At 40.5% G+C, this 11,727-nt stretch overlaps 1 protein-coding gene across 2 annotated transcripts; it reads left to right on the top strand.

Annotated features, from left to right (window-relative positions):
- Positions 1-343: 343 nt before the first annotated feature.
- Positions 344-10,708, top strand: Hnrnpa3 (heterogeneous nuclear ribonucleoprotein A3). Of its 2 annotated transcripts, none has more exons than XM_028762930.1 (11): positions 344-429; positions 2,580-2,702; positions 2,785-2,931; positions 3,010-3,220; positions 3,637-3,726; positions 3,808-3,903; positions 3,992-4,072; positions 4,768-4,911; positions 6,333-6,452; positions 6,537-6,604; positions 6,702-10,708. In XM_028762930.1, exons 1-10 carry the CDS (start codon positions 424-426, stop codon positions 6,587-6,589), a joined length of 1,071 nt encoding a protein of 356 aa, XP_028618763.1. In that variant the 5' UTR covers positions 344-423; the 3' UTR covers positions 6,590-6,604; positions 6,702-10,708. The 2 variants fall into 2 exon arrangements, with proteins under 2 accessions (XP_028618763.1, XP_028618762.1); XM_028762929.1 differs by having other exon boundaries at positions 383-495.
- The last annotated feature ends 1,019 nt before the right edge of the window (positions 10,709-11,727 follow it).

The raw sequence follows: 11,727 nt of genomic DNA, 5'->3' as shown, positions 1-11,727 counted from the left end.
CATTGGACTGGGGTGAACTGGGAAATGGAGACCCAGAAGCGCGCGGGGGAGGGGCGAGAGACGCTAGAGAAAGGGAAAGGCCTTTCTCTAAGCTGACGCGCGGTCACGCGGCTTTCTCCCGACGTGGGCGCTCGCCATTGGTCGAGCTGCAGTTGACGTAAGCGTAGCTGCCGGGCGCGAAGCGCGGCGAGGGCGGTGCTGCGTTGGAAGTTGGCGAGGCGCGCGCGCTCCCGCTGACGGGCCAATCCCTGCTCTCCACTCTCGGCCCGCCAACCCACTGGTCCAGTCGCGCTCCGCTTCGGCGTGACTCCGCCCACGATGGGCGGGCGGCGCGCGGATAGCACATCACGTGATTACTAGCCCCGCCTCTTCCTCTCGGTCCCATATTGAACTCGAGTTGGAAGAGGCGAGTCCGGTCTCAAAATGGAGGTAAAACCGCCGCCCGGTCGCCCCCAGCCTGACTCCGGCCGTCGCCGCCGCCGCCGGGGGGAGGAGGTATTAGGGGGAGAGCGGGGGGTTGCTGGGTAGTTGCCGGCATGGGGGGCTTTGGCTCGATGGGAGCGGGGAGGCCGGGGGAAACCGGGACGATCGTCCCGCGCTTTGCGCTGAGGGCGGTGGGAGGGGGAGGGGAGCGGTCCAGGTGGCCTCATCCAGGCCCTCCGTCGGCCTGGACCTCTCGGTCGGCCGCAGTAGCAGCCCTCGAAGGCGCGGCGCAGCCGGGGAGTGGGTCCGCGGCCGGGCAAGAAGCCGTCGGGCTGCGCGGCCTGACTAGCGAGGCCGCGGGCGGCATGGCGGGCCTCCGCGGGAGCGGTTGGGAGGAGGTGGTGGGGGAGGGGAGGAGCACATCCGGGCGAGCGAGCAGGCGGGCGGCGGCCACATTGACATTGATCCGCCGCCGCGTTACGAAATGGCGCATTGGCCCGCAATGGCCGCCGCCTGGCTACGCCGCCAAGAAGGAGTGCGCGGGATTGGAGGGAACGGCGGGAGGCGGCCGGGCAGAAAATGCCGCAGATGGCCTCCAGGCTCCGGGCGCGGTGCTTTCCGCTGGGATGCTGCCGGCGCGGATCTAGGCCTTGGCGGGCCTTCTGGGTGATGACAATCCGCGCAATACTCTGGCCGGATTTTCTGAGCGCTCATTTGGGGATACATTACTGAAAAGCTTGCTGCTTTAAGGTGCTTCCTAACCCGCTGCTGGTGCTTTAGTATTTGGAATGAGAGTATTTACAGCGTCCTGTGGTTGACCAAGACTTAACCGTTTCGGGGTTTGCGTGTAGTTAAGTGTTTATTTGGAGCTTAATATTTTTAATTGATCTCATTTCTCATACTTCGGATTGGACCGGATTGTGTTTTCCTGGATTTTGGTTTTAGAGAACTGCGACTACACTGGAAAATGCCACGATTATACATTTTGTGTGAATAGGAATGTTGCTTTTGTGTATTGTCAAATTCATTTATGCGATGCTTGAATAAATGGGACTAAGTGAATTATTCGGGTAGTTGGTCATTTAACGGGTTTCTGGTATGTGGCTGTCTTTTAATATTGAATGTTCTAACACTAATTTCTAGAAGATGGAAGACGTTTTAAATGTAGAAGTGAGTCCCCTTTAAGGGCTTTTGTTGAATTGTTTAATGCGTTCATTAAAAGCGGTTCACTCGAAAGTAAAACCTTAAAAAGAAAACAGGCTAGATATTTTATAAGTCTCTTGGTTACGGTTTTGTTCCTAATTCCTCTGGTCAGGCAGTATATGCTACACCTTATAAATCCAAATTACATGCTTGTGAATGTAGGTCTCAATTCGAAATCACTTAAAACTATGATGTAAATGGGTATAACCAAGGTAAATTGATTACAGATAGCTAAGTAGTGGAACCAGGTGTGAATGGTGCGTGCACACCTGTTACCCTAGTGAGTTCAATGCTAGCTTAGCCTGCCTTTCCTTGAGAGCCTGCCTCCCTCAAAACCCCCACCCACCCTCTTCGTCCCCACAAGGTATTATGGGGTTAAGTCTTGGCTGTGTTTTGTTCTTTGTAGGATATGCCTATTTTGCTTAGGAATGTCTTTTAATAACTGATTAGCTGGAAATGTGAATTTCTCTTAATTTGCCATTGTAAGCTTTTAAGTTGCATTTCGTAGATGATGATTTAAAATTTCAAGTTTGATGGTGTTGCAGACTGAGGCTAGTGGAATGGCATGGGTTGAATCATCCTGAGGCTTTGGGGTTTACTAGTGAATGACTTGTTACAAACGTCTGAAATATTTTAGATTTTTTAGTTGTAGCTTTAAAAAAGTTTTTAAAAAATGAGACCGTTTGGGGGACCCTGGATACCATTTTAGTGGGGTTTTTTTGTTTTTAAGACAACCTATTAACTATGTACCTCATATTGGCCTTTAAGAACTGGATATGTAGTCGGCCAGTCTCTGTCTCCCAAATGCTGAGATTAACTGGTATGTACTATCATGCCCAGCATGGAGCAGAGTTTTTAATTGGATGGAATATCGATGTTACAGATTCTGAGACAACAGAGAACTTAAAGTTAATTTTCTCCAAGAGATAACTTTATTGATCTTTTTTCCTCAGGGCCATGATCCAAAGGAACCAGAGCAGCTGAGGAAGCTGTTTATTGGTGGTCTGAGCTTTGAAACCACAGATGATAGCTTAAGAGAACATTTTGAGAAATGGGGCACACTTACAGACTGTGTGGTGAGTTCTCAGGGTAAAAATGGTCTAAGGGATGGGGACCCATAGGACTATTTAATAATACTTTGAACTATTTATTTTGTAGGTAATGAGAGATCCCCAAACAAAACGTTCCAGAGGCTTTGGTTTTGTGACCTACTCTTGTGTTGAAGAGGTGGATGCTGCAATGTGTGCTCGGCCACACAAGGTTGATGGGCGTGTGGTGGAACCAAAGAGAGCTGTTTCTAGAGAGGTATATTAATGACATGTTGTATAATACTTGGAACTGTTTCAGTTTGGTTTTTTTGACTTAAAATTATTTTATTTGTAGGATTCTGTAAAGCCTGGTGCCCATTTAACGGTGAAGAAAATTTTTGTTGGTGGTATTAAAGAGGACACAGAAGAATATAATCTGAGAGATTACTTTGAAAAGTATGGCAAGATTGAAACCATAGAAGTGATGGAAGACAGGCAGAGTGGGAAAAAGAGAGGATTTGCTTTTGTAACTTTTGATGATCATGACACAGTTGATAAAATTGTTGGTAAGTAACAATTTATTAATGTGTTAATAATTTTGAAAGGATTTTTAGTTTTTATTATGTAATTTTTAGTTTTTAATATGTAAATAATCTTAAGTCATTGGTTTTCAACTGTCCTAATGCTGTGACTATACAGTTCCTCATGTTGTGACCCTAACCATAAAAATTATTTTCATTGGTACTTCATAACTACTTGTTGCTATTATTATAAATTCTGGGTATCTGATATGCAGGATATCTGACATGACTCAACCTATAGGTTGAGAACTCTGTCTAGATCAGGAAACATTTCTAGAGTATCCCCTCAATCTCTTCTCAGTCTCCCATCCTAACAGTATTGCATGGTGATAAAGGGTTTACTTTTACATGGCTTTCCAAACAAAAAATAACTTTTCTTTTGTTTTTGACTAAAAAACTAGTTCAGAAATACCACACTATTAATGGGCATAATTGTGAAGTGAAAAAGGCCCTTTCTAAACAAGAGATGCAGTCTGCTGGATCACAGAGAGGTGAGTAGGATCAGATACACAAATAATAGACGTGAACAGTTGTGGGAAGATTTTGAAGTTTTCACTCCAACCATGTTACAGGTCGCGGAGGTGGATCTGGCAACTTCATGGGTCGTGGAGGAAACTTTGGAGGTGGTGGAGGGAACTTTGGTCGTGGAGGAAACTTTGGTGGAAGAGGTAAGGTGTACTCACTATACGTACTAGTGTGTCAAATTTACAAATAAGTTGAAAATACAATTGTAATTGAAATCCTGCTTTTCCTCAGGAGGCTATGGTGGTGGAGGTGGTGGCAGCAGAGGTAGTTATGGAGGTGGTGATGGTGGATATAATGGATTTGGAGGTGATGGTAAGTCTTAAAATGAACTTTGGTCTTTTTAATTTCTGTATTGCTGGGAATCACACATGCCTCAAATGCTAGGTGGTGGGACTTAAAACAAATGTGGTGGGTGACATGTTTCAGTTTTAACAACCACATTAAAAATGTCATACCTGGGGCTGGAGAGATGGCTCAGTGGTTAAGAGCAGTGACTGCACTTCCAGAGGTCCTGAGTTCAAATCCCAGCAACCACATGGTGGCTCACAACCATCTGTAATGAGATCTGACGCCCTCTTCTGGTGTGTCTGAAGACAGCTACAGTGTATTCATATATAATAAATAAATAAATCTTTAAAAAAAATGTCATACCTTCTAATCCCTAAACTTTGAATAAATTGATGAAATAGTTTCTAACTAGAACAGGAAAATTCTTCCCAGGGATGGAAGGTAAACTATTAATTAGTTGTCTTTGGTTAGTAAGATCTTTGTACCAGCAGTAAAGCTAAAATTAAAATTGGCTTTGTATGAAATGAGGCTATATTTTCCAGGGCAAAATTGAAGACTTGCTTTTTTAAGAAGAAACAAAATGGCCAATCATTAAGATTTTACCAGTCAAGATTACTTAAGCTCTGTGACTAGATTCTAGGGCGTTAGGGGTTTATTGCTATTAAAACTAGAACTGTTTGGGTCCCCCTGAACATCTTTCTGTGTGGCTTTCTTTGCAGGTGGCAACTATGGTGGTGGTCCTGGTTACAGTAGTAGAGGAGGTTATGGAGGTGGTGGACCAGGATATGGAAACCAAGGTGGTGGATATGGTGGTGGTGGAGGAGGATATGATGGTTACAATGAAGGAGGAAATTTTGGTGGAGGTAAGTTACAGATTTCTGGATTAAATGCAAACCAGCAAAAAAAAGTTGTAACTGTTAGTAATAGCTATATTGTAACACCTTAGTCCATGTAGAATGTACAACTTAACCCTGACTGGTCATAGCCATTATTTTTAAGTAGTGGGAATATAAGCACTGCATACATTTCAACTTTTAGAAAACCATTTTGAAGGTGAGTGTGCAGGTGGAGGGTCTTTGAATTCCAGGTTGGTCCAGATGTTTCTAATGTACAGTTCAATGCTTTTTTTTTTTTTTTGGTTTTTTGAGACAGGGTTTCTGTGTGTAGCCCAAGCTGTCCTGGAACTCACTCTGTAGACCAGGCTGGCCCCGAACTCAGAAATCCGCCTGCCTCTGCCTCCCAAGTGCTGGGATTAAATTTTTTTTTTTTAAACACTAATTGAGTTACACAGTAGCTGTCTTTATTTAGGCACACCAGAAGAGGGCATCAGATCCTATTTTGAGCCACCATGTGGTTGCTGGGAATTGAACTCAGGACCTCTGGCAGAGTAATCTGTGCCCTTAACCACTGAGTCCATCTCTCCAACCCCCAATTCGATGTTTTTAAGGATATTCACAGTATTTTATAATCACTATTCCCAGAACATTTTCGTCATCCCAAATATTCCATCTCACAGCCCAGCAAACGTCAGACTATATTGGCCTCTGGCTTTGAGCTTTCCTGTACCCACCTCCCAAGTGCTGGGACTGTACATGCTGTGCCACACTATGTATTTGATTTTTAAAAATTGTTTTGCAGTGTCTGTAGATAATGTGAGTTGGCAAGCTTTACTATTTAGTATAGTGAAATGTTCATTTAACTAGTTTAGTAAATTACAAAGGGAGTTTTAAAATTTGGCTTATTGCTGAGTTTTTCCTTAACTCTTAATACTTTTAAACTAAGATAAACGGGATGTGCAAATTGTTTGAATACTTAGACTTACTAAATAAAATAGTATGCCAAATTAGCTCTTGGAGTAATTGGAGTATTACTGTATTTCGTATTAATAAATATTGGTTATATAGTAATTGTACCATGGACTGCACACAGTTGTTACATGGCAGTGTCACAGGAGAACTTTGAACCTGATGTGATTGATTAACAGCATACCTTCTGTCACTGCTTTAAAAGCTGCATCAACATCACATCAAATACTGGCCTAGAGGGGATGGGACAGTGGGTGTTTTGTTTATATGCTAAAATTTGATAAGCTTAGAAATGTGCTTTTCTGGACAGACTTAGTGGTGCTTCTTTTTACCTGTTAATTAAGTTACGCTTCTGATACAAGTTTAAGACCTAAGATTGCAGTTAATGCTTGCATGAAAATACTTGTAATACTTGCTGCCACGAGTAGTTACGGGGGTATTATTTTGGAAACTACAAATAAAAATCTTTGTCATTTCAGGTAACTATGGTGGTGGAAACTATAATGACTTTGGAAATTATAGTGGACAGCAGCAATCAAATTATGGACCCATGAAGGGGGGCAGTTTTGGTGGAAGAAGCTCAGGCAGTCCCTATGGTGGTAAGTCTTTTTTTACTCGAAATTCTTCAAAGCCATCTTGGTTAACATATTCCATATATTTAGAACTGCATGTGTTATTTCCAGGTGGCTATGGATCTGGAGGTGGAAGTGGTGGATATGGTAGCAGAAGGTTTTAAAACAAAACAGAAACGGTAAGTAGTATCTTTGCATTTTTAAAATCATGATAAAAAGAATGTATGGAACTGTTCACTGAGTGTAATAATTTTTTTATCCTGTATTATTCAACAGGCTACAGTTCTTAGCAGGAGAGAGAGCGAGGAGTTGTCAGGAAAGCTGCAGGTTACTTTGAGACAGTCGTCCCAAATGCATTAGAGGAACTGTAAAAATCTGCCACAGAAGGAACGATGATCCATAGTCAGAAAAGTTACTGCAGCTTAAACAGGAAACCCTTCTTGTTCAGGACTGTCAGAGCCACAGTTTGCAAAAAGTGCAGCTATTGATTAATGCAATGTAGTGTCAATTAGATGTACATTCCTGAGGTCTTTTATCTGTTGTAGCTTTGTCTTTTTCTTTTTCTTTTCATTACATCAGGTATATTGCCCTGTAAATTGTGGTAGTGGTACCAGGAATAAAAAATTAAGGAATTTTTAACTTTTCAATATTTGTGTAGTTCAGTTTTTCTACATTTTAGTACAGAAACTTTAACAAAATGCGGTTTTGAAGGTGTTTCCTTGTGAGTTAACAAGTAAAGAAGATCATTGTTAATTACTATTTTGTATGAATTTTGCTAAAGTTAACTGTAAAGAAACACCTACTGACTTGCAGTTTAAGGGGAATCTATTCTCCCCATTTCCAAAACCATGATGAATGGGCGCTGACATGTGGAGAGAATAGATATTTGTATGTTTGCAATGTGTGTTTTAGATAATTAGAATTGGGTAATAAAAAATAGCAAATTTGTGAATTTTAATAGCATTAAGATTACCTTCAAATGAAAAAGATCTCAAAAGTTGCTGTTTGGTTTTTGTGCATTTTCTTTCAAAATGTAATCATGATTTTAGTGTATTAGATTTATTGAGTCCTAGACATGTTAAGAACATCTCCATTCCACATTTACCTTGATCACATTGAAACTGCTGCCAATAGTTTGGGATATAAAGTGTTTATGCTCCCTCTACTTACCAAGGGTGGTAGATGTATGCCATCTCCCAGTTTAACAGTCTTACTTTTCATTAAAAACCACCGAGTCTGCTGTGTCTGAGCAAACTGGTGGTACCTGGTTTGTTTCTGCTTTTAAATTTTAAGGTCTCAAAGCCCCATTGGTCTAGTCACTTTTCTTGGTTAAGTTCCCCACACACACAACTTTTCAGAGCAAAGGAATAAAAGTCACTCGTTTGAATCCCTGACTGGCTGGCATGCTTTCCTGTTTACACCCATTTTCCTGTTTATCCATTTTGCTGGATGATGAAACAAAGGATAGTAAGGTGTTGTCCAAACAAAGCAGCAGAAGATGTAGCGCACACACCTCACTTCCCCAAATATCTGAATTCAAATTCGGAACATCTTGAGTCCTTAATCCCCAAAGAACACCTGGTTATTCTTTGTGTGTGTGTGTATATATATATATATCATTCTAAAACATGTTGGGTGTGACAATTTGGAGACCGTTTGAGAGTTTTAGATACTAAAGTCATATATGAAAAATGTCTACTGTTGCGCCAGCTAGTGCTTAACAATTTCATCCAAGTCCTAAGTGTGTGCCCTGCTGTTATTTCTTTGGCAGTTGACCGTTGAATTCAGATTTTTACTTGGTTTTTAAAGTATAAACTAAACAAGCAATAAAAAGGGGAATGGGGCGTGCTAGTATTTCAATATGCTCTCTTGTTGCTCTCCTTCTGTGCCTCTGTGCATTATTAATATTTGGATGCATGCAATGCTAGCATGAAACTTTGGTCTTCACAAATACTGCAGTTTTTCCAGAAAACACTCTCAAACCAATAAATGTAACAGAAAACATTCCATTTGCTAATGGGCATATGTGCATAAGCAGTGTAGAAAATAGGCTCATGTTAGAAACATCATCACAAAGTGTGGTTAAATGAATGGACACTGTCAATGTTCATAGCTTAAACCTGGGTTCCTGGTCAAAATGCTTAGGAAACATTAAAACTGAGCTAAATTGTCTCAAGTCCTTTTATTCATATAATAAAGATTGAAGGAATGGGGGAGGCTGACATTTCCTGGTTTTGTTTGTGAAATTGTTGGACACAACCTTGACAGTATCCTTTTTTAATGTAATGAGGTCAATTGTAATGTTAACCATCTTTTTATGTTCTGGAATTAGTATAATAGTGAATCTTTTTTCAGTAAGTTGATGTTTACAACCTATAATCAGGTGAAATCTGTATGTGACCTGTTTATAAGTTGTACTAAGTTAGTTTTTGTGAACAGTGTGGAAGAGTAAGCCATGAGAGCGATTTAACCAGCTTTAAAGGACCTAAGTTGTGCTTTTTAAGCACTGTGGATCAAAGGAAAACCCACTAAGACAGGACTTCAGCAGCCATTTGAGTATGGACAAGTCAGCATAAATAAAGAATGAGAAGGCAGCAGCAAGAGCTTCAACAACAGAGAAGTGGAGGCATAAGATACTATGGTGATAGTGAGCAACTTTCCAAAAGCTAGTTAAAGCTGCTTATTGCAACTGAAATGTCGAAGAAAGTAGCAGGAAGGAGCTCCGCCTTTTGGAACATCAATGAGCTAGTTGCCACAGGCGCTAGGTCTAGCGTTTAGACCTGCAAGAAAGGGCAATAAGCATTAGGTAAGGCTTGAATTTGAATTTTTTCACTAATTAAAAGAGTACTTTTTTGTAAAGCAAGGTAAGAGTAATCTTTTTGATTTGCAGGTGAATGAGAACCCTACCTGCCTAACTGAGGAATGTCTTTCCCACCACCTTAAATACGAAGGTTTCTGGCTGGGTAAGGTTTGTAGCTCACAGTAAAAACCTATGACACTGTTGGTTTCCCACAAATGAAGGTCCCAGCTGAGACATGACTCTCGAGCTCAGTTTTAACTTGGTATCCTGTTGAACAAGGTCTAAGACTTAGACATGTACAGTCTACAGTGCCATGGGTGTTTGTCATGAGCTAGGTGTGGCCTCTCCATGTGTGCAACTCACTGTTCTAAGAAAGTCAGCTTTCAATAAGGGAAAGTCATGTTGGCTTTTCAAAAAGTAGTCTTTGATGTATGACTTTAATAAGCTGTTAGTTCCCACTCTAGGAAAAACTAGGAACTTTCACAGTTCTCAGAATAATTGTCTTCCTCAAAGTTCTCTAGCATGTAAGTTTACTATTGTGTGGACCAGTAGGGACAGTCAAGTGTTTAGTCTCCCCTAACCCATCACACAAACAGGGTCTCACTGTTGTCCTAGCCTGGAACTCAATCCACCAGTGCTGGGATTAAAGGGTGGTGCCTATATGACAACTCATGTTCCTTTTAAAAACATCCAAAGAACAGTTGGGTTACTATTAAAATATGTTGCTGATTGTTCATAAGGGCTATTTCTGCTGCCCTGAAAGGGCTTCTTTGAAAACTGCTTAATTCAGGTTACTTTTTAATAGGATATTTTCAGGGGACAAATCTGCAAAATGTTTCCTGCACAGGGATACCCTGCATCAACAAGTTTGCTTGACATTTAAGTCAGGAGTGAATTCACAGAAACCATACTTAGCAGTAAAGTAGCAGTCTTTCAACAGTGGTTACTTAATAGATTTGGAAAAATACATTTTCTTAGAAGGCATTTACAGTCCATTTCCTTTCTGAAATAAAGTTGCTTTACTTAATATGGTTCCACTGTCATTTCTTCAAAAACACATTGGTAGGAAGGGTGAAGAAAAAAAAACAAATGAGGCTGACATTGGTTTTGTTGAACCTGTGGGATACTGCTCCCATTTTACATGTCTGAAAACTGTGTTCATATTCATGTCTAAATTAGGAAACACATGGTAAAAAAAAAGTTCTAGTATGGGACTACAGAGAAATGGGTTTGGTTTTTTAAGAGTTCTCTTATATCACAATCTGAAACTCCTGACAATACTATCAGTAATTGGTATGGTAGCAAGCATGCAGATAATAGAAGGTGCTAAGAGGATTGGTAGCCTGAGTATTCAGTTTTAAACTAAACATGGTTTCTGATCTTTATGACAGCAGAGGTGGTCTGTAATTCAATTGTTTCATTTGTAGCATAATGAAATGTTACAGAAAGATGACCTTTTCATTAAAGTATTTTTAGAAATGTCTGTGTGTGGTTTTTATCACTTTGTAATATCACTTTAAGTCTTATAGGTGGTTATAGACATTAATAAAGTGAAGTTTGTTTTAAACAGGAAGTAGAAACAGTTCTACTGCCACTGAATACGAAGACAATTGGGATAATTGGTTTATGTTATGGATTTTCTAGGTAGTGGGGGGAGAATTAGGCAAGTGAAAAGGCTAGGGCTAAAATGAGTGTCACATGTGACATCTTTTTAGTTTTGAAAAGGCAGTTCCTTGGTTGGCCATGAAGGTAAAAAGCAGGTAAGAAGTGAACTTGCTGTTTAGCTCAAATATGTAAGTCTACTGAGGTTTACCACAAATATGTAAGTAGTCATTTTTGGTAATGAGTTAACAGCCTTTTACCTTTTGAGACCAAGGCTGCCCTATTATACCTAAAGTTTCATTTCCTTGGTTTCAGTAAGCTCTAAGTCTGAAAGTGCCTAGCTACACATGACCCCAAGTGAGTTATTTGGTAAATCGGGACCAGGTGAGGATTCATATGCTTTGAATACCATTTTGTGAGGTATGAAATAGGGATATTTGTCTTTCAGTCCTGATCTGAATCACCAAAATCCTGAGTGCCAAGGGTATGTCCCAGTGACATTTGCCTAGCATGCACAAAATGCTGGGATCAGTGTCCCCACACACACACACACACACACAACAAAGCTGCCTAACATGAAAGGAAGATTAAAACCATTGATGTACTTAATTTTCCTTAGCAAATCAGGGTCCTGTCATGCAGTAAGTTGGTATAAGTTTAATTTAGGTTTACTAAAGAGTGACAGTTGGCTATCATGTTGGAAACAATGGTAGGGATATATGAGATGCATGTTCAAAAAGCCTCAATGGACAGTTCTGGGAGCTAGAAAATAATTATTTGTCTATTCTTTAGATATAGATTGTCACTAAGCAGATACCAAGTTATATATAGGGCGATTTTGATCTTTAAAATATTAAAGGATAGAAATGAGTACATTTTATACTATGTCCATTTGGTATA

This window comes from Grammomys surdaster, unplaced genomic scaffold (assembly GCF_004785775.1).
Source record: "Grammomys surdaster isolate TR1022 unplaced genomic scaffold, NIH_TR_1.0 136, whole genome shotgun sequence".
NCBI lineage: Eukaryota > Metazoa > Chordata > Mammalia > Rodentia > Muridae > Grammomys > Grammomys surdaster.
This window is presented reverse-complemented; position numbering and strand designations above follow the sequence as displayed.

Excerpts from the sequence above, each read along its gene's own strand:
- Hnrnpa3 (XM_028762929.1), top strand. The coding sequence starts at position 424 with ATGGAGGTAAAACCGCCGCCCGGTCGCCCCCAGCCTGACTCCGGCCGT. Across the intron at positions 3,221-3,636 it reads CACAGTTGATAAAATTGTTG|TTCAGAAATACCACACTATT; the intron begins GTAAGTAACAAT and ends CTAAAAAACTAG. Across the intron at positions 4,073-4,767 it reads TAATGGATTTGGAGGTGATG|GTGGCAACTATGGTGGTGGT; the intron begins GTAAGTCTTAAA and ends CTTTCTTTGCAG.